General features: G+C 40.4%; 1 protein-coding gene across 3 annotated transcripts in view; it reads left to right on the top strand.

Moving 5' to 3' along the window:
- The first annotated feature begins 1,139 nt into the window (after window positions 1-1,139).
- The window catches only part of ASXL1 (ASXL transcriptional regulator 1), a 68,140-nt gene continuing 42,770 nt past the window's right edge, over window positions 1,140-26,509 (top strand). For 2 of the 3 annotated variants that reach the window (XM_082432125.1, XM_082432124.1), the window contains exon 1: window positions 8,773-10,185. In XM_082432125.1, the coding sequence (XP_082288251.1) occupies window positions 10,108-10,185 (78 nt within the window). In that variant the 5' untranslated portion in view covers window positions 8,773-10,107. Of the gene's footprint in view, window positions 1,710-7,686; window positions 7,785-8,772; window positions 10,186-26,509 lie in introns of those variants that run through there. The other variant, XM_082432126.1, reaches the window with a different exon arrangement.

Genomic DNA, 26,509 nt, shown 5'->3' with positions numbered 1-26,509 from the left:
AGGAATGTTTCTGGATGTTGATTGATTCAACAAATAGGCACAGAAAACCTATGTGTTGGGTACTCTGAACCCTTATTTCATTTCATGCTCTGCAACCAAGGCTCAGAGAGGGTAAGTACAGTGCCCATTGCCCCTCAGCTGGTACCAATTATTAAACACTTGCTTTATGTCAGGAGCCAAATTATATGGACCTAATGTCATGGTCCCCCTTCACACCCTCTTCCAACCTGCCAGGTGTTTTATGTTGATTTTAATCTCAATAATGCTGTGAGGTATTAGGCTGATAGCCATGGAGTGGCTTAGCCAGGATTCCAGTCTAGGACCGTTTGACTCCAGGTTCTGTGTTCCCTTCAGGGTATTGCCTCTAAAAAGGCCTCAGGTGCATTCCGGTATGTCCCCAAAGTCCAAGTTCTTCACACAACCCATAATCGTATCACCAAGTTCACCAGGTGGCATGAACGCTGTAGGCTGCGTGTGCAGCTTCTGCAAATACAGCTTCTGCAAATACATAGCGGCATGAAAGCACAGGAGGAAATGGGGAACTGTCTAGGTTCATCAATCGTGAAATAACCGTTTTACTGGTATGAGTATCTTTTTGTCTCATTATTATGCGGCAGTGAGTCATTTAGGGGAGGACCAAAAGGGAAAGTCCTGTCTCTTGTTACCTACAAGAAGTGTCAGTGAAAACCGCTCAGGCGGAGAGAGGCACAAAGTGGGCGCTGGAAGTCGAGCTACCAGTTCTCGATCCCCACCTTTACCCGCGTGGCGGCCCCAAGGCGAGAAGCGCCGAAGGGGTTAAACAGAGCTCAGGGTGGTGGGGCACAGGGCCACCGCCCCTTCCCAGCATCGCCTCCCAGAATGCCTCAGGCCCCCAGCCAGTTCCCGCACCTCGCGAGACTCCGCCCAGCCCCTTTCCCGAACGACTGTCCGGCCCCCTTCCTTATCGAGCTCTGCGCGGGGCAGAGGAAGGGAGGGGAGGGCGGAAAAGACGGGCCGCGGGGCACGCTGGGAAGTGTGGTCCAAGAGTTTCACTCAGCCATATTCTTCCGGAGCGGGGGAGGCCAGAGAGGCAGCCGGGACTACGACTCCCAGCCGCCCTTTCGGTTTGTTTTTGTTCAAAAAAAAAAAACCCCACACTCCCCCTCCTCACTCTTCACACACACTCACACACACCCACGGCAGACACGCACACACCCGGGCGCCGAAGGGAAAGCCGCGTCTCGCCTTCCCGCCCCGCCGCCAGTCCGGTCTTGGCCTCGCAGCAGAGCGGGAAAGCGGAGGCCGGAGCCGTGACCTCTGACCCCGTGGTTATGCGGAGCCGCCGCATTCCTTAGCGATCGCGGGGCTACCTCCTCCTTCGCCGCTGCTGCCGCCGCCGCGGGCAACTGACGCAGCGCGGGCGCGTGGAGCCGCCACCCCTCCCCCACCGCCGCCCTCGCGCCGGGTCTAGCGCCAGCCGGTCCCCGCGCGTCCGCCCCCTCTCCCCGGCCGCACCCGACTTCTCGCGCGCCGCCGCCGCCACGCGCCCCCCGCCGCCGCCACCGCCGCCGCCGCCGCCGCCGCCGCCCCAGCCCCAGCCCCGCGCCGCCGCCCCAGCCCGCCCCGCCCGGAGGTCCCGCGTGGAGCCGCCGCCGCCGCCGGGGAGGAGGAGGATGAAGGACAAACAGAAGAGGAAGAAGGAGCGCACGTGGGCAGAGGCCGCGCGCCTGGTGAGGCGGGCCGCCGAGGGGGGCTCGATGGGGGGCGTGGGGGGTTGGCTCGCCGAGCACCCCCCACTGGGAGGGGGGAGGGGCGAAGCCCTGCCCACTGTAGGAGGGGGCGGGCCACCCTTCCTGCTGGAAAGGGACAATCCCCCAAGGCGTTGGGTGGGGAGAGGTCCCCCGCCGGGTCGGAGGTGGCGCCTTTTTCTGCACGTCCCCCCTCTAAATTCCTGCGGAGGGGTCGAGCTGGCAGGCCGGCTCCTCCCCCTCCGGGCGGCGGGGCCCCCGCCTCCCCTCCCCCACTATTTGGCAGCTTCTAGGGGGTCTGGGGAAGCTTCGTTTATGCACTCGGGGGAGTTAGGTTTCCGGGAAGGGTCGGAAGCTCCTCCCTCGCTTCCTGGTGGGCAGTGGGGTGGTGCGTTTGACTCCAGGGGTTGGAAAGAGCCCCCAGTTTCAAGGACGCGAGTGGCATTTTGAGCTTTCGCAATCTAAACCAGGTGTATGGAGGGAAGCAAATGCTTAACTCCCAGCTTGAACCCTGAGCCTTGGTTCTCAAACTTTAGTGTCCTGTGGTGACACCTGGGGAGGTTGTTAGGAATGCTCATCCTAGGGCCCTACTTAAGACCTACTGAGTCTGAGATTCTGGAGTAGAGCTTGAATATCTTCATTTTAACCAGCTTCTCGGGTTGGTTGTAAAGCAGGTGGCCCACGTACCACGCTTCTGAGATTCTGCTGACCGGACTTCACAAGCTAGACTGGAAATAGGCACTCTGCAGAGAACTAACTACACTTTGCAAAGAATGTATGCGTGTGTTCTCTATTCCTTAGTGTTCTGGTGCATGTATACATGAAGTGTTGGGCAAAGACCAAGTGTATCTGAAGATAATGCTCAGTGAGGACTTAGCAAAGGAGAGAGTAATTTGAGTATTTGAAGCTGCCTGGTAATGGGGGTTGTGAATTTTCTGTTCTTAAAGTGTTAGAGGACTTGCAAGTGAAATATATATTCCTTTTGGATTTGCACCCAGAAAGCTAAGACACTTTGAGACATGTTCTCATAAAATCTTGCTGATGACAATAGTAACAGGTTATGCTTGTCTCAGAGATGTCACTTTCTCATAACTGTCACAAAGCAGGGTTATAGTGCAGATAGTATACTTGTCTCATGACACCCTGTAGTTTATATGTAATTGCTGTAATTCACTTTTAATGATGAATGAAGCTCAACCTTCTAATCTTTCATTTTATTGGGAAGTAGGGTTCCTGCCTCAAAGGTGTTGTGCAAAAAAAGACAAATATGTGTTGGAGGTTTTTACAAATCTTTGGTACACCTTTTTCTTTCTTGGAGCCTGTAAAACTCAGTTATTGACTTAAAAGAACTAACACTGGTTTATAGGAGAAATTAAACTGGTGTACCTGATCATCTTCCCCAGGCATTTGTTCCCCAAGAAACAGAAGTAGCAATTAGTTTGTATGCTGAAGTTTTGTGCTTCAGTTAATTTGTTTGGTTTGGCATATGAAATTTGAAGATTTTGAAGTACAATACTTTTTGCAGGTTCAGTCAGATTTGGAAGCTTTGGTTAGCTTTCAGGATCTCTTGGTAGTTTCAGGATTTCTCCATTGTTGCTTTACCTGGAAACAAATTTAGGCCTGAAGGAGAGTAGAGGAGAGCCAAAAGGACATGCTCTCTTTCTTCTGGAGGTTGAGTCTGTTCATTGAAATTCTCCTCTGAGTTCTGCAGGTGTTTATGACTTTGGGCACCAAAAGGAAATTTGCTTGCCAGAGTTTTACTTGTTAGAGGTAGGTGAAAGTACCTTTAAATCCTGTGTTATTTATGTCTTGACAGAGTTCTAAAGTCTGCTCGTCTCAAAGCTTTGTTGGCTCTTCCTAGTTGAAAGTCTCTAGGAATTTGGGGTCCACTCTTAAGCCTCTTTAGTTTCTTGAATTTACTGTGATCTGCACTCCAGTATCTAGGTTGCTATTTCTGTTTTATCGTTGGCTCAACTCATGCCAGATTATCCCAGTAAGTTCTTTCTCTTCTTTTACTTCTGTGGTTCTTCATTAAAAAATAGTAAGTCCTACTTGGAATTACTTGTGGTGCTCTTAAACACATGAAAGATGACTTGTGGGAATATGGTGTGTAGTTTTGCCTGTCTTTTATTGTTTTTTGTTTAGAATTTTCTGTCCCTTTGGATGGGAGTAGTTGGTGAGCAAGGGGGAACTTTTAGAGTTCTCTCCTCATTTGGGGAAAAAAAAATTGTTGTAACAAACCAAGTGCTGGAGAGTTGTGAGCGCTTATACTGGCTAGAGAAAAGCTTGACTCCAGTGAGCTATAATGGTAGGGCAGTAGATTAGATCTAATTACTCTTTGGACAGGTGAATTTGGAGTGCTTGCAGTGGTGATCAGATGCACTTGCTTGGGGGCAGTTTCATATTGCTCCCAACCTTGCTCACATTGGTGGCTAAAGTGATACCAGGAACCCTTTTAAAACTATTTTGGTAGGAAAGAAGAGACTTCTGGACAATTTCAGTAGTGTAGTAAGCCCCAGGAGGTTGATTTTTGCAGCTGTTAATTATGTTGTTGAGAAGTAGATATTCTTCTTTCAAACATTTTGTAGTCTTGTTTTTCCTAGATGTAGGAGGTAGACTTTTGGGGGTTGGGTGGGTATAAATCCTCCTACTTGCTAGGAACAATTTGTTTGGGAGAAATAGCTGAGTGGATTTCCCTTTAGATTGAATGCCCTTAAATGGATTCTCCCTGGCTTTGAGAAACTCTTCATTGCATGCTTTATCTTTCACTTTGATTCATGACTGACCATTCTTACATCAAACATTTTTTTCCCTTTGAAGTTGGAGAAGAGATACTTTTTTTTTTTTTCTTAAGTGTGCTTTAGAAAGACAGACTAGGGATAGAACACTGCTGAATTGTCTTTATACTAAAAGCCCGAGGCATATACAGTTTTAATAAAAGTGAAAACTTTGTATCTTTTGATCTAACTTCCCTTTAGAGATTTTGTTTCCTCTCTCTTAGATTCTCAGGCTCTTCCTGACTGCTGTTTAAATAATTGGTAGCTAATTTTTCAGAGTCATGCTTCTTTAAAAAAAAAAAAAAAAAATTAGCATACAAAAATTCACTAGCTTAGCTTACAATTAGTATCAAAGAAGTTATATCTGTGGCAGTGAACATTAGTAGCTTGTATTGTGGGTTTGTTCAAGTCAACACTGCTTAACTTGGCACTTAGGTTCTTGGAATACAGAGATGGATAAGGTTTGCCCTTGAGGAGCTTATGGTTTTTCTGGGGATGGAGAAGGTCCAGACAGGTGAATAGAATTTCATTACAGGCATGGTAAGTGCCATCATAGATGTATAAATGGTAATAGACATCCTGGTTCCTGCTCATTGTCTAAGCATAATTATGAATAGCTCCTCCTTTTACTCTCAAGTGTCCTGCTTTGGAAGATAAATTATCAGTGTTGTGCAACTATGGGGCACTGAAAAGAGACATTGAACTGTCTGGCAGAGAGCAGAGAAGGCTTCCTGGAGGAAGGTGATTTCCGAACCGAATCTTGAAGGGTCAGTGGGAGTTAGGCCTGTCACAGAGGACGTAAGCAGGAGCTGGTAACAAAAAATAGGAGTGTGTGTGTTTATTTGCAGGGTGGAGAGTGTGGGAACTGGGTAGAACTACACATAGTTATTGGAACATAAAGTTTGTGGAGTATCAGAGAGACAGGCAGAGATCAGATTGTGAGGGCCTTGTACGCCAGGCCAGCACACACCTACTTTGTGCCAGGCACTGTAAGCACTCATACATTATCTCTAATCTCTGCAGCAACTCTGAGAGGAAGATCTCAGCATCCTTCCTTCACAAACGAAGGAGCCTAGGCTTAGGGTGGGGAGGTAACTTGCCCAAGTTTAGAAGACCAGAATTTGAATTCCTTAGAACCAGGTCTGTCTGGTTCTAAAGCCTGTGCTTTTCCAGTGGGCTAGTGGTCTCTCTGGAAACTTCAGCTTTCGCTGTATATAATTAGGTTGCTGTTGAAGGACTTTAAAGTGGGAAAGTGATGAGGGCAGGTTTATTTTGTTGGACTGAACTGGGGCTATAGCAGGGTAAGTTCTGCAAAAACGGGGATTTGGTCTTTTTTTACTGGTGAATTTTTAGAATTGTCCCTAGCACAAAGTGAGTATTTCACGTATTTGTTGAATGAAGGATGGCAGCGGAGTACGAGTGAATTTGAGGAAAGCAGGGCTGGTTGCAGGGATGTTAGCGAAAACGCTATTGTGTCAGGTCGGGTCAGAAACTGGTGGTGGGGACTGGGGGACAGGTGAGAGTGAAGGGTGATGCCTGGGTTTCTGAATTAGGTGATGAGACAGGCTGCCGACCAAAGAGAGGAATGTTAGAAGGGGGGGGATGAATTAGAGTAGGTGAGCATGTGGGACGTCCAGTACAGAACTGAGTATTTGGAGTCTGAAGCTTGGGGAGCAGTCTGCAGTCCAGGCTAGAGGTAGAGATTTGGGAGTTATTAGAATTTGGGTAGTAGTTGAAACTGTGAGAGATGATAATGACGCCCAAGGAGGATGTAAAAACTGAACAGAGAGAGGCTAAGAATGGGACCATGGTAGACAGAGGTTTTATTTCAGCAGCTACTCCTCCAAAACTTGACTTCCTTTAGTGCTCAGGGTTCATGTTCTTCCACAGAGAGAACCTTCGCAGCAGTCCTGTCGGGCTTCTGGCTGTACATTTTACTTGTGACAGAGCAGTACAGTACTTCGTTGTTACGGTTGTTAAATGACTGCAAGATGTTGGTGTGGTTTGGAGTAACCTCAGCAGCTGCACTGGTAGAGATGGTACAGAGATATTGACAGCCTCTCTTTTTTCCTCCCTGAGAAGAATAACATTTCTAAAACAACTCAGCTTCTTCAAGTGAGAGAGCTCCGGCTGCTCACTATGACCTTACTGCCAGGACTTAGTTATAGATGTCGCTAACGTAAGTGGGATGTTCCATTTCTCATTGTTTGCTTGCACCAATCATATAGGATCACAGCATCATGTTGCCAAATGGCAAAATGTACTGTGGCAGTTAACAACAGAATTTCACAACCCAGTGGCACAAAAGCCATCATTTAAAAAATATGGGTACTGGGAATTCCCTGGTGGTCCAGTGGTTAGGACTCTGTGCTTTCACTGCCAAGGGCACAGGTTCAGTCCCTGTTTGGAGAACTAAGATCCCGCAAGTGTGGCCCAAAAAAAAAAAAAAAAAAGATAAAAATATATGGGTACTAATCAAAGTTCCTTGGGAAAGAAAATCTGAATGCATTTCTGTCTTATAATTTATTGTGTAGAAAACTATGTATTCTATGGTTTAACTGTATTAACAGCATCAAGTTAAGCGGTAATCTCAAGGTTGCTAAGGCCCCACATACCATAACATGTATGCTAAGAGGTTGTGTGTTTTCAGAATTGAGAATTAGAATATTTCATCTAATTGCAGTCACTTTCAGCAACTAGTTAAGATATATGTGTAATTTAGTTTCGGAAGTAATTTTGTCTGTGGAAAGACTAAATTGTCAGCAGCGGGGCTTCCCTGGTGGCACAGTGGTTGAGAATCTGCCTGCCAGTGCAGGGGACACGGGTTCGAGCCCTGGTCTGGGAAGATCCCACATGCCACGGAGCAACTGGGCCCGTGAGCCACAACTACTGAGCCTGCGCGTCTGGAGCCTGTGCTCCACAACAAGAGAGGCCGCGATAGTGAGAGGCCTGCGCACCGCGATGAAGAGTGGCCCCCGCTTGCTGCAGCTAGAGAAAGCCCTCGCACAGAAACAAAGACCCAGCACAGCCAAAAATAAATATAAAAATAAATTAAAAAAAAAAAAGAAAAAAAAATAAATTGTCATCAGCGGTACCTCATAGCAGAATTGTAGCCCATGTTATATAGTGATGGATGTAAATAGAAGTTGCACACTGAAATCAGAACATTTATATTTCTTCAGGTACTAGAAAACTACTCAGACGCTCCAATGACACCAAAACAGATTCTGCAGGTCATAGAGGCAGAAGGACTAAAGGAAATGAGGTTTGTATGGCTCTTGTTGCTTAATGTGAGGGTTTCATAGGACACGTGTCTTCCTGCACTCAGGCAGTGATATTAGAAAGTCCGCATGTGCATATATGTGTACACACACACACACGTCTGGTGGTGGTGTGGAACTATCTCCCATGTTGTGTGTCCTCTGGGTGGAAGGCGGGAGTGGCTAAACATTCATTTGTTTTCATCAGAGGTGCAGTGGCTTTCCCTATCCTTGCTCTCCCATAAATTTCGACATGGAGCTTGTTTTTTGTGTAAGGAGTCAGCACATTTTCTCGTATACTCTGTTTTGCAAGTTTCAGTGATAGAGAAGGGACAGACTCTGATAGGCTCCATCGTGTCTAAAACTTCCCTTCTCTCTATACCATATCTTTGAAGTCCTTCGTTTTAGGATCAAAGAAGGGTGGTCTAATCACCATAAAACCCACTGGCTTTTTTCCCCCCTACTGATTGTAGGCATTCATGATATGAGCATACTAAATTTGGAGGTGACCTTGATTTTCTTATCCTATGATATATTTTTCCTAGAGAAGCAACAAATTGGAAACACAGAAAGAATTGCAGGCACAAACAAAAACCAGTGCCTGTCCTGGATCCTTTCTCTCCTCACCCCAACCTTTTTTTAAAATTAAAATGAAAGAGGAGAGCACAACACAGTTCCTTCTTGGGATTCAGAACAGACAGCATATATTTTGCTGGTTAAGCTTTAGCTGCTTGAAATTGATCTTTTAGGATCAAAAGATCCTCACTTTCCAGTTGTCAGTTCAAACATTCTCTAGCTGACGTTTTGTGGGGAGGGAAGATCAGGATTGTCTAGATACATCCATTTAAATACTACCTATGCACTGTGTAGTGTTATAATTGTTATTTTTGTTTGTTTTGTTTTTATGGGCTGTTTCCCATCATGCTGCTGTCTGCACTGCTGTTGGACCACTGTGCCTATAGAAGGTAAATTAGTCCCTTTGGGACAGATGGAGTTGAGAACCTAACTTGTTTCTGCTTCTAGCTCTTACAGGAATTTTGAAGTAGTCATGGTGGCTCGTGATGAGTGAGCAGCTCTGTGATTTGTAGACAGAGGTATAGTGTGTAGGAGTCACACTGTTTCAAGAAAGACTCTGCCAGCATGCCCTTCCCCACTGTAGCAGAGACATTAGCACACCCACTTGATACTCCAGATTCTGCACAAGGTTTCTTTTAAAGATTGGTTCTTGGTGAAATTTTTTTTTTTTTTTAAACATCCAGTGTGTTCCAAAGCCAAATAAGTAATAGGGTTTTTTTGGATGGCTTTTTTAGACTCAATTTATTTTTAACACTCTGCATAAATTAGGGCCTCTAATTCTGAAAAATGCTGAGAGGCTTTACTTGAGATATTTATATTTATTTAACCTGCTGGGGAGAGGGAAGAGAAGGTGCACAGGTGAACCCTAGCACTAACATACTAGCGCCAAACTCAGTTAATATTAATAATGGGCATTTGTCTGTATTTTTGACAGCTTTTCTATTTTAAGATTTAGTAAGTAGTCGCTAACTCACATGAGTTGTCATTGTTTTGCGACCTTCTGTTGTAGCAGGGACCATGATATAACTTAATATGCTATCTCTTTTTTTTTGGTTTAATGTTTGAGCATTATTGGGTACTAAATCCATTTGACTTTTTATATTCAAATTTAAATTATTGCTCCTGGGTAGATATAAAATAAAACCCATCTTTCCCCCTTCCCAACTGAGAAAAAGCAAATGAAATACTGTTCCTTTTGTGTGTTTATTAGAAAATGTTAACTGGAAAAAAAAAGTGTGCTTATTTTCTTGGGACAGCACCAGTGATTCTGTGGTTTTTGTGTTGAAAATGTTATGTGGCAGTTTCTGAGCATGATATGCAGGTTGGAATATAGATGCTAGGAAACTCTCGGTTTTGTTTTTAATTAACATTAAAATTTAAATATTTTGGGTAAATAAAAATATTGGGTAATTTTTTTTTTCAAAACTCCTGAGTGTACCTGAAAAATCATTGTGTAGTGTTTCTAAATTTCTTGAGAGTTTGGTTCATATTGTCAAAAGGCACTGAAGTGGAGATATCAGATAGCATGTCTTATCCCAGAGCTCTCTGGGTGTGATTTATGTGAATTTCATTTGTTGCTCTTTTGCCACTTTCAAAGTAGAATTCTTGTCATGGGATGTTTTCTTTTATATTTCTTCCTCTTTTTCTTGATTTAAGAGTGAGTTAAAGGGTATTAGAGCTTTGAGTAAGTAGACATATTGATTTGTATGACCTTCCATCCTTGTATGTTTTTACAGTGGGACATCCCCTCTTGCATGTCTTAATGCCATGCTACATTCCAATTCAAGAGGAGGAGAGGGGTTATTTTATAAACTACCTGGCCGAATCAGCCTTTTTACACTCAAGGTAAGTAATATAAACTCTACTTTAGTGCAGTGGTTCTTCAACTTTTAGTGTTGATAAGCATCACCTGGTAGGTCTGGACTGTGGCCCATGAATTTGCATTTCTAATAGGCAGGCAGGTGATGCTGATGCTGTTTTTCTGAAATGGCGCATTGAGATGTTCTAGTGTGAACAGAATATTAGGAATTATTTAGTCATATCAGCTATTGTGTCTGTATTCAGTTTTTCCTTGTTTATATCTTTGCAGATTGTATGCAATAGAGGGATAAGTATGTGTGGGGGTAATTGCAAATGTGCCTTAATTATAGTTTTGTTTGTAATAATATGTGAAGGATAAATTACTGAACAGCCAAGTAAGACCTACTCTATGGAAAATAACTGAAATGTGAAAATACTTGTGGAAATTCAAAAACTCAGCATTTACCAAGTGACAGTAATTACAAAGGAAGAGAACTTAAATCAGGTTCAGTTCATAAGCTTAAATAGAGCTGAAATGAACAAGCTAATTATTTTTCTACCATTTGTGATATACATCATTTAAACCAGGGATTGGCAGATTTTTTTCTGTAAAGGACCAGAAAATAAATATTGTAGGTTTTGTGGGCCACAATGTCTCTATCGTAACTATTCAACTCTGCCACTGAAGCAGGAAAGCAGCCACAGAGAATGCACAAACGAATGGGCATGGGTGTGTTCCAATAAAACTTTATTTATAAAAACAAGCAGTGGGCTAGATTTGGCTTGGGGGTGTAGTTTGCTGACTCCTAACTTAGACATAGTTGACCTGTTGATGGTGAGAAACTGAAAATTTGATGCTGATCCTTATAATCTTCCATAATGTAGTTATAAATTGCAGTAGTCCGTAAACAGACTTTTCTCTTTTAGTTTTGTTTTGATAGACTTGTTTTCTTTAATTAAAAATTAAACACTTGAACAAATACCAACTGTATAACCTGTGGTCATAAAACTTGATCTTTAGGTACACATCAGATGTATCTTATGTTCAGATATCTGTGCTGTTCTCTATATTGTTTTTATTTGTAGTATTTCAGACTTTAAAAGGCAGCATAATGTAATGTCAGGAACTGAGCCTTGGAAGAGTCAGAGCCCTGAGTTCAAAATTTAGCTTTGTAACCTGGGACAGATTTAACCCCTCTTTATGGTGGTGTATGCCTCCCTGACACAGTCAGTCCTTAATAAATGGTACCCTGTATGATATTCCTTTAGGTTCCTTATCCTTAATTGCTTGTTAATGGCATTTTTCTATTATATATTATTATATATATTGTAATTATAGGTAATTATGTATAGTTATAGTTGTGTGTATTATATGTGTTACAAATGTGCCTGTTAATGGAACATTTCTCTTTTAAGAGGGAGGAGAAATACCTATTTCTATGGATACCTTAAGGATAGGAATTGAGTTTCATTTGTCCTTGTAATTTGTCTCTGGGCAGAATTCTTGGCATAGTCCATGCTTAATAATTTTTTTTTTTAATAAATTTATTTATTTATTATTTTGGCTGCATTGGGTCTTCGTTGCTGCATGCGGGCTTTCTCTAGTTGCAGTGAGCGGGGGCTAGTATTTGTTGCGGTGCGCAGGGGCTTCTCATTGTGGTGGCTTCTCTTGTTGCAGAGCATGGGCTCTAGGCACATGGGCTTCAGTAGTTGTGGCACGTGGGCTCAGTAGTTGTGGCTTGCGGGTTCTAGAGCGCAGGCTCAGTAGTTGTGGCACACAGGCTTAGTTGCTCTGCGGCATGTGGGATCTTCCTGGACCAGGGCTCGAACCCGTGTCTCCTGCATTGGCAGGCAGATTCTTAACCACTGCGCTACAAGGGAAATCCCTGGTAGACTTTTAGCTTGATTGATTATCCGTGCGTGCTATCCGTGCGTGTCTCTTTTAATATTTTGACCTGTTAGAAAGTGATATGTACAAATGCAACAGAAAGTAAAATGCAACAGAGAAAGTGAAGGTAGCCCATAAATTCTGCGACTTGTAACCTAAATGATAATTTATGTTAATGATGTTTGAAAAAATTGGATTATAATTTCCTTATAACTTTGCTGCTTGTTGTATTCAGTTAATATATTTGCCATGATGGTATTGATACATACAGGCACACCTTATTCTCCACCGCTGCCCCCGCCCCTCCCGGGGCTCCTTGAGAGTGTGAAGTGTCGATTAGTCTTATTAATTGCCTCATCACCACGCTATCTTCCAGAAGTTGTGCAGGCATTTACTTTATTGTTATTTGGGAATGGATAAGAAAGGATACCAAAAATCTGAACCAGCTGATTACCATCCTCATCACCCGAGGACCCAGGTCTGCTGAATAAAGTGCAAGGTGGTGCATTTTTTCCTTTTTTATCCTCATTTGAAGAAATTTCAAACCTACAGAAAAATTGGAGTACTACACTGAACACCCCACCTATCTTGCTTTCTTCCTAATTGTTACGGGTTTGCCACATTTGCTTTATCCCTCTCTACGTATGTATGCTTTTTTTCCCAGAACCATTTAAAAGTGTTCAACTAGTACTGGTACTTCACCCCTACATATCTTAGAATGTATGTCTTAGGAGCAAGGACATTATCCTACATAACCACAATACCATTGTTATAGTCAAGAAATGTCATGATACGGTAGTATATAATATATAGTCCATATTCAGTTTTTTTCTAGTTCTAAAAATATTCTTTATGCCTTTATTTATTTATTTATTTTTGGCTGAGTTGGGTCTTCGTTGCTGCGCGCAGGCTTTCTCTAGTTGTGGCTAGCGGGGGCTACTCTTTGTTGCGGTGCGTGGGCTTCTCATTGAGGTGGCTTCTCTTGTTGCGGAGCACGGGCTTTAGATGCGCAGTCTCAGTAGTTGTGGCGCACGGGCTTAGTTGCTCTGTGGCACGTGGGATCTTCCCCGACCAGGGCTCGAACCCTCGTCCCCTGCATTGGCAGGTAGGTTCTTAACCACTGCGCCACCAGGGAAGTCCTGTGGCATTTTTTTGGTCTGTTTTTCTCATGTGTTAAGGAGAAGCATGTGCAGAATGGCTTGGTATTTTTCTTCCCACTGCTTGGAAATCTCTTCTAGTGGGCCATCAAGGTCAGAAACCATGTGGTTCCACTACTTAGTTGAAAATAGGAGTTTTCTCAGTTCTGAATACATTTGTGTGACCTTATCTATGGTTACCAAAGCTTTACTGATAAGCTGGAGTCTTTAGGGGCATGCCACAGGGTTCCTTCTCTGATAAAAGTTGTTCTGGGTAATGTGATGGTACATTTGACACTTTATATGTAGATGCTTGCATCAGGCCTTAGAATTAGTCCTCAGGGATGTGTGGGATAGATGAAATCTATCCATGCTTTGAATTCTTGTTTTGAATTGCTTTTCTTAAGCTTTTCCTGAAGTCAGCTGTCAGTGTCCATCATTGCCTGGTTAGAGGTGGGATTTATATTGTTTTTTACACTTGGAATTTCCTATCCTTGTAAAACCAGTGAGAGCTCCTTTGTAGTGTTCTACATTTTTATGACTTTCATGCTGAACTACTTTGCTTTTGTGACTAGGTGTTTGTGTCATTGGTGAGTTTAACCTGGGTTGGTGAGTGGTCACTGCAGCACTCGCTGTCAGGCATGACTGCAGTCATCTGAACATTGTTCAGTTTTATTGTGGAATGATGCTCAAGTCAAGGTGTCATGGCCATTTGCACTTTATTATACCTCATGTAGTGATACAGGGCTCAGCCTTAGGGGGTCCTTTAATTCAATTAACAAGTCCAGTTGAATCTTTTTAATATGTAGAATATATATTTATAAAGTATTAAAAAATCTTCCTGGTAAAAAAATAAATGACTACACTTAAAGTATCCATCCATTAAAATTCACTGTTTGCAAATAAAAGAAAAGCAAATGGAGGAAGAGAGGTAGGTAATTTTTGCAGTTTCACAATGTTATTTATAGATCTACAATTAAATTTTTCACATACAACTCCACACTTGCAGTGATTCCAGAACTATATATATTACCATTAAATACTGAGGAGACTTCCATACAGTCAAATCATAGAGTCTGTCATTTGCAAGGCAGTACCAGAATCCATTTTGATTTCTGATAGGTGCACATCAAGCAAAGTGGGCTTCTAAAAATGCAAGTCATGTCATACCACTATCCTGCTTGGCCCTTGCCTACCTCTCTGATCTCTCCTGGCACCTTCTCCTTGGTCATTATACTTCAGCCACCCTGGCCTTCATTCACTCTGTTTCTCAAAGGCCCCAAACTTGTGTCCACCTCAGAGCCCTTGCACTTGCTAGCCCCTCTGTCTGGAAAGCTCTGGGGTAACTTCTTGTCATTTGGTTGTTAGTCCAAAAGTATCTTCTCAGTGAGGCTTTCTCTAACGGTAGTTCCAGTTCCACAACACTATGAGGGTTTTGGTTGTTTCACAGTCCTACCTTGTTTGTTTGGTTACTTGGTTATCATTAGCCTCCCTCCACTTGAATGTCATTGCAGGGACTTGGTTTTCACTGTATCTCCTGTGTCTGGCAAATAGTACATAATGTAATAAATATTGGCTGAATGGAAGGTAGAAGATAGCATCATCAAGATCTTAAGCCAACTAGTTCTCCTTGTAGTCTACCTTTCTTTTATGTTTTATTATAGAATATGCATATTCTGGGTTATTTTTTCTTCTCAGCAAGGCAACTTCTAAGAACCCTTTTTTTTTCTTGCTGTCTTTAGAGCAATTCTACGTTAATCTGTGAAAGAATCTGCTGACACTAGAAATAAATCTTGGGACTTCCCCAGTGGTCCAGTGGTTGAAACTCCACGCTTCCAGTGCAGGGGGCATGGGTTTGATCCCTAGTTGGGGAACTAAGATCCCACATGCCATGCGTGGTGTGGCAAAAAAGAAAAAAAAGAAAAAAATCTTTCTCAGGCTGTGGCCATAATGTGGTTCTTCTAATTGCTGAAGGCAGAAACTGAGCCATTCGAAACAGTTTGAATGTTTTAGGTATCTTTTAGATATCATGTTATGCTTTTTAGTTTTGAACTTTGGTCATCATCTTTGTTAGAAAAAAGAATTTCTTCTTTCATATATAATGGTAGTGACGTTTTTAGATGATGTCTCTTATAGTCCGTGTTAGCTTTATCAAATATATGATCTTTTTAGTGCGTAGAATCCTAGAATTTTACTGTGGAAGGGGCTCTCAAATCATCCGGTTCATTTGCATTTTGCAGGTAGAAAACTGAACTTCTAACAGATTAGGTTTATCCATGACCATGTGTCCTTGCAACAAATGCATTTGGCCGAGTTGGGACTAGAACCCACGGCCCTACCTTTTGAGTTTGATTTATTTTCATTATGCCAATTCAGAATAAAGAGTTTTTCTTCAGGTTTTAGGATCTTTGGTTACTTCATCTTTTTGAAGCGTCTTATGAGTACCTTGATATTTCTCAGAATGTTAGTTTTATTCTTGTAATGAAAATTCTTATAATTGTTAAGCAAAAGTAGCTTTTCATATCCTTAGATGTGTACTCTTCAGTTATGGGCGGTTGGTTTGAATTTCTGCCCTCTGCATTAATCATATTGGCATTTCTGATCGTGGTCGTTCTTTTCTGTACCAGAGTGAGTGGTATACGGTGGTAGTAAGAGCACTGGAGTCAGCTTGAGGTCTGGGGTCCAGCATAGTGCCTCAGGTCCTATGGAATATCTCCATTTATACTTCTTTGTCTCTAACACTGAGAAGTTGAAATAGATTGGCCGTTTAAATACTTCAGGTGTAAAACCTTTTATATCATGAAATGGAGCTGCGTGATGTAGATGACTGTGAAACTCCTCTGGTTGAAACAAACACGAAGACCCCGCTTCTCCATCTCTCATGGATTCTGCCATCCCCATCCCATTCCCCAAGCACCCAAGGCATCTTTCCCAGACCCAGGAGCTCTGTTGAAAACCTCCTAGAGTGAAAATTCAGTGAAGATCCTTCCTGTGCTCACATTTTAGCATCTAGACTATTTTGTGTGAAAAGTAAGTCAGCCCTGGATATTTTTCTTTCCTGTTCTTTTGTGATGCATTCAGTATTTACTGGAGGCTGACTGTTTTATTGCAAACCCTTTCCCACTCTGTACTGCATAGAAGGCCTACTTAGTAGAGCAGTACCATTTACTCTGGTTAATGGTAGCAGTAGTTTGGTCTTGATGGAGGCTTTGACCCGTCAGTTGGTAAAAGTTTCCTTATTGGAGTAATTCTCAAGGGCCGCCTGGATCCACCTTTGAAAAATGGGGTATTCTGTTGTCTGACAGGATATTCAGCAAGCTCAGGGAGAAAAGAGAACTTGATTGTTAATGGAGCCCTGGTCAGGCTCTGGTTTGCCTAAGAGGTGAGCAGCCTTTTGTCCTGCTACCTCCTGAAGTTCAAAGCCCTGTAAGAATGAAGTGGTAAACGATAAAGGTCAGGGAACAGAGATTTGGAAAGCACTACCACTGGAATTATTTTTTGTAGCTCAGAGGGGTGGCAGGATGATGATTTCAAGGTTTCTAAAGCAGTATATATATTTTTAACAAAAAGGTTATAAACATTTTTTAAGTGTGATTTTAAAGCATCAGGGTTCTAGGAAAATGAGGAGCTTGTATGTGCTTCAGGCTTCCTTGGGACTGTGTGTGAAAAATGCTTAAACTTTTCTATGGTCAGCCAGTATGAAAACTGCGTTTGAGCTCTTCTCAATCCTTCATATCAGACTTTTTGGGAGGGTTGGTTGAGGAACTTGTTTAGTGTAAGAAAGTTGCTTCTTATTCTAGTTTAGATAATCTGGTAGAAAAGATGGAAACTAATGCTTAATTGAGTGCTAACTATATTCCAGACAGGCATCATACTGCTCATATTGGTCTTTTGAAACATAAATATGTTTCCTACTCCTGTACTAATGGGGGAAACAGCCTGAGAGAGTTTAAGTAAATGGTATGAAGTCACGTTTTTGGTTATTTGAGAGGTTGGTATTTAACACCCGGAGGACAGGTCAGGATATTCTAAGTTTCTACCAAATGAGTTGGCTCTCAAATAGGTGAGATGCATACTCAAGGTTCTGAAGGAATAACTTCAAATTCTTTGTCCATCATGAGGCAGGAGAAGAATAGGGAGCCAAAAAGATGTCTATTTGCTTCTGGAAGATGCGGTCTTCTTCGATTCAGTTGTACTAGATGGGCTTTGAAATGTGTGCCTTTCAGTCAGGTAATCCTTTTGTTTTAGTTTTCTCTTTGGCTCTTTATGCCAGCTTTTCTTTGGTAAATTAACTCCTGACAATTCTTTTAAAACTACTTTTTTTTTTTTTTTTTGGTCTGCATTTCCACTGCCACCTTAGTCTAAGTTATCCTTGTATGCTAGCTACTGAAAGAGCTCCTGCCTAGTCTACTTGTTTTCACTTTTGCCTCCTTAGAATCCAGTTTGCTCTTTTGTAATCCACAAAGCAGCCAGAGGGGTTTTTTTAAAAAACAATTTGATCATGACACATTTCTGTTTGATTCAAGTCTGTGGTTTCCTGTGGTGTTTACCAAAAAATCCAAACCTTGCTCAGCCACACTGCCCTTCTTTCAGTTCTTTGAATTCCTTAAGCTCTTTCCAGGTTTAGGGTCTCCTATTTGGAACTCTCTTCTCTCCACTCCTGCCTGGCTCAACTTAATGGGTATCAACTTAAATCTCAGTCCCTTAGAGGAGCCTTCTGTCTAAATTGGGTTTTCCTGTTGTGCCCTGAACTTTACTTCTTTTCACTTACAACTTTATAATTATATAATTATTTGGGTGATTGTTTGATGTCTCTCCTGATCAGGCCTTAGGGCAGAGAATCTGTATTATTTTGTTCTGGTCTATATCCTCAGCATCTATCATAGTAGGTGCTTAAAAATGTTTGTTAGATAAATGCAGTGGAAAAAGCATAGAAGGAGGTTGTTATGACTTGATTGGTAGCAGTTCTCTATGCCAAACAGTTGAATTGGTTCAGAATAGTAATTTTAGTATTAAAATTGAAACATGTAGTACAGAATGTTTATCAGGATCTCTTTTTCAGGGAATGGAGTGTTTGAAAACCTCCAAAGTGTAAGCTTTGTTTTCTCAAAAGAAAGAAAAAGTAATGTCCAGTGTTGCTTTTGAAATCTAGTGCCGTATTGATTCCTGATATTCTGTGTTTGCCCGCCTTCTTTTTTTCTATTGCCTCTCCCTGAAAACTTTTAGGATCTTATTTCCATGATTATATGCTTTAGTGTGGGTCTTTTTTCACTCCGCATGTCTTACTCAAATGTCTGATGATTTTTGGTTGAGGGCTATTCTTGACTCTTAAATATTAGCAGGAAATTCAGTGTATTGTGGTTTTGTGGCTTCACTTGTCTCCTGCAGCAGTAGGTAGTGGTTGTCACTTAGATGTATGGTACTGGAGTAAGGGTGTCCATCTCCTCCTAATGTAGACTTAGCAATTCCCACGTTCTCAATTCCATACCTCATCCTTGTCTGCCATGTACCTGGTTTAAGTTCTGAGCCTGTCTGGAATTTAGGGGAGCAATCTGCTTGGGTCTTTTCAGTATCTCTTAGATTACTGTAGTAGCTTCCTAACTGGTCTCCTTACTTTGCTCTTGCCACCCTCCTCAACACTGGAGCCAGGAAATTTTTTTAAAAGTTCAGTCAGACTGTGTCATTCCTCCCACCCTGCTTCACTCAGGGTAAAGGCCAAAATCCTTGGAGTTGCTTGCAGTGCCCTTTCGCCATCTTCCTCCCACCCTCACTCCCATCTCTCTTCCTCTTACTCTCTCCCCTTGTTCACTCTGCTTGACAAACACAGTGGCTTCTTTGGTGATCCTTTAACATGCTGTCGCTATTCGTCTCCGGGATTTTGCCCATGCTGCTTCAGCTGTCTGCAGTGCTTTCCCCCAAACACCTTCATGCCTCGCTCCCCCACCTCCTTCAAGTCTGTGCTCGAATTGCACCCTGATGCCTCCACACCACATAGCTCTCCCAGTCCCCCTGTTCCCTGCCTTACGTTTTTTTTCTTGGTATTTATCACTGTGTGATATACCATATTATATATGTTTTGTTTATTGTTATTGTATGTCTCCTTTGACTAGAACTAGTCCTCTAGGGGAGGAGTTTTTAATTTTAGTTAATGCTATCTCTTCAGCCCCTAGGAAAAAAGTAGGTACTCAGTAAGTATTTGTGTGAGTAAATGAATCATAGTTTATTTCTTTTAATTTGGTAATATAGTGAATTAGTTCAGTAGAATTTTTTCCAGTGCTCAAGCATCCTTGTATTCCTAGGGTAAATGTCACTTTGACATGGTTTTCTTTTAAATAACACATCGTTGGATTTAGAGTATGAATAATTTATTGAGGATTTTTACATCTGTATTCGTAAGTGACCGATCTGATATTTTGATTTCAAACCTTGCCGTGTTTTGGTATTAAAACAAGCTGCGCTGTTTTCCCTCCGTTGATTCTTTGCAGTAGTCTCTTTAAGACAGAGATTATTTGGTTTTTTTGGTAGAACATGCCTATGAAACCTACTGGGTGTGATGTGTCTTACTTTGAGAATATGTTGTTTTTAACTTTTTAAAATTGTGAAATATATAAATTATACAAAAGAGAATATATGCAAAATTTGTTATTTTAGATAATAATAACTAAGAAATAAACTGCACACTCCTGTATCCACCAGCCAGCTCAAGAGCAGAACATCCTCTACACTCTTTGAAACCTCTGTGCACATCCCTTTCTCTCACTGTGGAAGATAACCACTATTCTAATTTTCATATTAATCATTACCTTGCTTTTATTTCCAGGTTTACCCACGTGTGTATGTATTGTTGAACATGCTTTAAAAATATCTTTATGTGAATGGAATCACATTGTATGTATTTTTCTCTCACTTGCTGCTTTTGTGCTTATCATTTCTGAGCTTGATGTGTGTTGGTGCATTTAATTGAAATACATCATATTTTCTGCTATATGCTGTCTTATGGTTTGAATATTTCACGATTTCTTTGTCCATTCTGCTCTTGGTGTGCATTTGGGTTGTTTCTAGTTCTCGCTGTAACAAACACTGCTGCATTGAATACTCTTGTACGTCTCTTGGCGCATGTGTGCGGTAGCTTCTCTAGGGTGTATACATTGCTAGGAATGGGACTGACCAGGAGGTTTTGCACCTAATCATCATGACTAGGTAGTACAGCTGTTTTTCGTATGTAATCGTATGAATTTGTAAAGTAATCATATGAATTTACATTGCTTTCATAGTACATGAGAATTCCTGTTGTTCCACAGCCTGAGTATTGTGGGTGTAAATAAGTATTTTTGTTCTGTTTTTAAATTACGGTATCATTTACCTACAGTAAAATTCACCCATTTTGATGTACTAGTGTACAGTTCTATGAGTTTTTTTTAAAAATTCATTTTTTTTTTTTTTTAGTTCACATTTGTTTGGACATTTTATTTGGCATTTTAACAGTGCTATTTAAAGGTATGCCATACGTGTCTTGAATGCAGTTGCTCCAGTAAATGCTTTTGCTAAAACATGCTTCTCCCTCCCCTAAAAATTCCGTTTTACATTTATGTACCGTAAAATTCACCCTTTTCCGGTTATAGTCCTTTGAGTTTCGACAGACACATACAGATGTGTAACTGCCACCATAATTAAGATATAGAACAGTTCCATCACCCCAGAAACTACCCCCTTGCTTGTTTGTAGTCAGTTCCTCTCCCGACCCCAGCTCCTGGCCAGCCATTGATTTGTTTTCTATCCTTGCAGTTATGCCTTTTCCAGAATGTCATATAAATGGATTTATACATTATGTAGCCTTTTGAGTCTGGCTTCCTTCGCTTAGTGTGAGGTATCTGAGATTTAGCTATCTTGTAATGTACAGTATAGTTCCCCCTTACCCGAGGTTTCACTTCCTGCAGTTTCAGTAACTGGTGGTCAACTGCAGTCTGAAAATATTAAATGGAAAATTCCAGAAGTCAACGATTCATAAGTATTAAATTACACACTGTACTGAGTAGTGTGATGAAATCTTGAGCCATCCTGTGCTATCCCGCCCGTGATCACCAGCCATCAACCTCATCTCCTCCTGGCATCCAGCCACTGATGTTGTCATGGCTCAGTGATCTAGGATTACCTGAAGCAGATGATCTTCCTCTTGAAGAAGATCAGTAGTAGCCTAACACTACGTCACAGTGCCTACATCATTCACCTCACTTCATCTCATCACGTAGGCTTTTTATCATCTCATATCATCACAGGAAGAAGGGTGAGTACAGTACAATAAGATAATTTTGAGACAGAGACCACATCTACATAACTCTTACTATAGTTCTGTTTTATTACTGTTGTTGTTAATCTCTTACTGTGCCTAACTTATAAATTAAACTTTATCATTGGTGTGTATGTATAGGGAAAAACAGAGTATATATATATATATATATATATATATATATATAGAGTTCGGTACTGTCTCGGTTTCAGGCTTCCACTGGGGGTCTTGGAACATATTCCCCGTGGATAAGGGGGGACTACTGTATATCAATAATTTGTTCCTTTTCAGTGCTGAATAATATCCCATTGTATGGATCTACCATGTTTTGCTTATTCATTCCTCAGCTGATGGACATTTGGGTTGTTTTCTTCTTTGGACTACTAAGAGTAGTGCTATGAATATTTGTAGACAAGTCTTGTGATAAACGTTTTAATTCCTCTTGGGTAGATGCCTAGGAGTGGAATTGCTGAGTTGTGTTGTAATTACTGTTTACTTTTCTAAGAAACAGCCAACCTGTTTTCCAAAGTGGCTGTACAATCTTACATTCAAGTTTTTTGTTCTTTAGTAAAATTTTTTTCTTTTTTCCCCCGGCAATATTATTTTTTCCCTGAAGTCTATTTTGTTATTGACATAGCCCATCCAACTGTCTTATAATTAGTTTTTGCATGGTATATTTTTTCCATCCTTTTGCTGTTAACCTGTCTATGTCTTTCATATTTTAGGTTTCTTTATAGTTTTAGTTGGATCTTATTTATTTTTATCCAGTCTAATAATTTCTACCTTTTAATTAGGATGCTTGGACCATGTACATTTAGTGTAATTACTGTGATAAGGTTGGATTAAGTCTTCCATCTAGCTCTTTGTTTTCTCTTTGTCCTATTTTCCTTTTTTTCTTTTCCTGCCTTCTTTTGGATTGAGTATTTTTATTTTTGATTCATATTTCTTTGAGACATTTATTAAATTTTTTTATTGAAGTATAGTTGATTTACAATGTTTCAGGTGTACAGCAAAGTGATTCAGCTATATATACACATATATATCTATTCTTTTTCAGATTCTTTTCCATTATAGGTTATTACAAGATATTGAATATAGTTCCCTGTGCTATGCAGTAGGCCCTTGTTTATCTGTTTTATATATAGTAGTGTGTATCTGTTAATCCCAAATTCCTAATTTATCCCCCCCCCACCTTACCCCTGGATTGAGTATTTTTAATATTCCCTTTTATCCTCACTGTTAGCTTATTAACTGTATCTGTTTTTTCCCCAGAGGTTGCTTTATTATTTACAAAATGCATCTTTAACTTCTCACAGACTACCTTTAAATAGTATTATACATTTCACATAAAATACAGCATCCTTGTGATGCTGTTCTTCCATTTACCCCCTCCTAGCCTTTGTGCTATTCTTTTCATACATTCTACTTCTATATAGGTTATACACTTCACAAAGCATTACTACTTTTGCTTTAAACAATTCTTGTAAAGAAATTTAAAAATGGGGGAAACGTCTTATTTTACCCACATATTTACCATTTCTAGTATTCTTCATTTCTTTGTGGAGGTCAAGGTTTCCATTTGTTACTGTTTTCCTTCCTTCTGAAGAACTCTCTTTAACAGTACTGTGGTGCAGATATGCTGTGACAGATTCTCTCAGCTTTTCCTTGTGTGACAACGTCTTTATTTTGCCTTGAAGGCTGTTTTATCTAGATACATTGAAAGGTCCCCCCCATCCCCCCAGCATTTTAAAGATGCCAATTCTTTGTTTTCTGGTTTGCGTAGTTTCTGATGAAAAGTTTGTGGTAATTCTTACATGTGTCCCTCTTTTTTCTGTTGCAGGTTTGAAGATTTTTCTCTGTATTATAGGTTTTGACAATTTGGTTATGAGGTACCATGGTGAACTCAGATCTGTGGGTCAAATTTGAAATATTTTCAGCCATTTTTTCTTTAATTTTTTTTTTTCCTGTCCTGTTTCTTCTGGGATGACGTGTATTTTTGACCACTTTATAATATACCACAGGTCACTGATGCTCTGTTAATTTTTTCCAGTCTTTTGTTTCTGTGCTTCATTTTGAATACTTTCTGTTGCTACTTATCTTTTCTCCTGCAGTGTGTAATTTGCTTTTAATCTGATCCAGTGAATTTTTCATTACAGAAAATGTATTTTACATCATTAGAAATTCCATTTTTTTCTTATTTTATATCTTCCTTTTTTCTCATTGTGTTCATTCTTTTAATCCTTGATCATAGTGCATGCATTTATAGTAGCTGTTTTAAGTCTTTGTCTACTAATTCCATCTCTGTCATTTCTGGGTCTTTTGCTGTTGACTCTTCTGCTTGTGAGTCATATTCTCCTGCTTCTTGGCATATCTAATAGTTTTTGTTTGGATACTGACAATGTGAATTTTACAATGTTCAGTGCTACAGTCTGTCTTCCTTTCAAGAGTGTTGGGCTTTATTTTGGCAAGTCATTAGGTTACTCCCTTTGGATTAGTTTACTCCCTTTGAGGCTTGTTTTTAAGCTTTGTTAGGGCAGGTCAGAGTAGCCTTTTCTCTAAGGATGATTTAACTCTCCTACTAAGATACTTCCCTTCTGGGGTCTCTACCAAATGCCTCCCATGGTTAACAATGTCCCTCCACTCTGACTAGTTGTTAACTCCTAAGTCTCTAGGCCTTCTGTTTGGCGGAATTACCTCTGGGAATTACTCAGCCATTCATTGCCCAGCCTAATGGAATTTCACCGTATACATATGCAGAGACCCTATGCAGATTTTTCTGCAAAGCTTCCTTCTCTCTGGAATTCTGTTGTGCAACCTCAAGCCATTTTAGCCAATCAGAACTTTGATTCGTGTCTCAGCTCAGGAAACTGCTGTGCTCTGCTTGAGATGCCCCATATATGTGTGTGTGTGTATTTTTTTTTTTTTTTTGAAGATAAACTGTTTCATGAGTTCTTGTTGATAATTCCAATCCAAGACTATAGGTTTTTTGCTTGACCTTTTTCAGTTTTACATGTATACCTCCTTTCTTACGTGGAAATTCTGGTTCCCAGTGAAACCACATAATTACTCATTTGCTTTTTCCAATAATCTCAGAATAACAATACCAGCACTACCACCACCAATATGAATACTCTAAAGGGTTTTTGTTGTTGTTGTTGGCCTTAGGTATATCTTACTAGGGATTTAACACATCACTGTAATTTAAAAATCACTTGAAATAATTCATTTGTGTGTGGTTATGCCATCAGCTTGATACACAGTTTGGTTTATTCGTTTTACCTACTTTTAGAGATTGCATTTATAAATTTTAATTTTGCTATATAATGATGTAAAATATTTATGGTTAAATACACAGCACAGTGTTCATTTAATGAATTCTGTCTCCTTTCCAATCTCCTTTACCTGCTTCTTTTCCCTGTGGGTAAGCATTTTATTTAATTTATTTTTTGTTATTTTCCTTCCTTTTCGGAAATATAAACAAATAACGTATTTGTATTTGTATCCTCCTTTTTTAGAATGGCATCGTTACACACTTTTCCCCACTTTATTTTTTTACTTAACAGTATGTCCAGGAGATCACATGGCCTATTATAGAGCTATTCATTGTTCCTCTTAACAGATGTTTAGCACTGTATTTTGTGGATTTACCATTGCCAGTAATAATCAAAGTGTGATCCACAGACTGCTCTCAGTTTGTGAACTATTGTTCCTATCTGTGATGAGCTAAGTACAGAAATTTGGTATTTAGAAACTTTTATTGCAATTTGACATTGCCACAACACCTGAGTGTGATTGGTGGACTCATCCCTACTCTAGAACAGTGTATAGATCAGCTTGGGTGTTTTCGGGCTTGCACAGTGAGTCACGTGGACTAGTCCTGTGCAGTGGGACCACATACTGGTCTTTGATGGGTTGGGGGAAAAAACCAAAACTGGTCCTTTAACCCAGATAGATTGAGAAGGAGTGTATCTACTCTGTGTACCCTTTTGGTGTACCTGGCGCCACAGGTTTCAACATGTGTACTTTTAAAATATTTCTTCAGTTCTAAATATTTTGAGATTTCTATTATGAAATCTTATTTAATTCATGAATTAAAGTGGTTTTTTATAAGTTTCCAAATATATTTATTGTGTTTCCCACCTCCCATTGTATCCATTTTATTAAATCAGTGTCAAAGAAGTGGTATGTGTGTTTTGGATTCTGTTGAGACTTCTGGCTTAATATTATGGTCAGTTTTTTAAGTGTTTAAGCTGTGCTTTAACAGTATATATTTTTTTACTTGTCTATGTTCTGTATTAGTATTCTATCTACTTTCTGTCTCTATGACTTTGACTACTCTAGTACCTCATATAAGTGGAATCATATAGTATTTATCCTTTTGTGACTGGCTTATTTCACTTAGCATAATGTCTTCAGGGTTCATCCATGTTGTAGCGTGACTCGCTTTTAAAATTCCTCTTTTTTACCCTCTGCTGGCTTGGAAGTTATTTATTCTCTTTCCATCATATAGGGTACCTTTACGTTTTTCACCATGAATACTTACAGCCTAAACTGAATATCTATCTTTCCTCATGAACGATAATTGCATTTTCATGTGTTTTAATTCTCAGTGTTTCATCTCTCCCATGCTCTTCTCTAGTTCCACCTTACTTTTAGCTCTCTCAAAGACAGGCATTAAAAAATGTTTAAAAGTTAGTATTTATGTTGAGATATTCCAAATTTATTGGTTTACCATTGCTTCTGGCATCCCATTCCTTCATTCTCTGTTTCCTTTCTTTTGTATTAATGTACATCATTTATCTAGCACTTCCAGTTTGGATCTGTAAGTAATAAACTACCTTTCTGTATCTTAAGGCCTCTTTGTTTTTACTCTTAGATGGCGTTTTACTTGTGTAATGATTTGTAGTTAACTGTTATTTTCCCTCATAGGAAGATGTCATTCCCTTGTTTTCTGGCATCCATTGTTGCATTTGAGAAGCCTGGTGTCCGTTGCTAGTTTATAATCATTCTTTTCTTTTGGTTGCTTTTACTACCTTTTGCTTGTCTTTATTGTTCTGC

The sequence above is a fragment of the Balaenoptera physalus genome (assembly GCF_965194825.1).
Source record: "Balaenoptera physalus genome assembly, chromosome: 16".
In the NCBI taxonomy this organism is placed as follows: domain Eukaryota; kingdom Metazoa; phylum Chordata; class Mammalia; order Artiodactyla; family Balaenopteridae; genus Balaenoptera; species Balaenoptera physalus.
The sequence above is the reverse complement of the archived record's forward strand: the minus strand, read 5'-3'. Positions and strand labels throughout refer to the sequence as shown.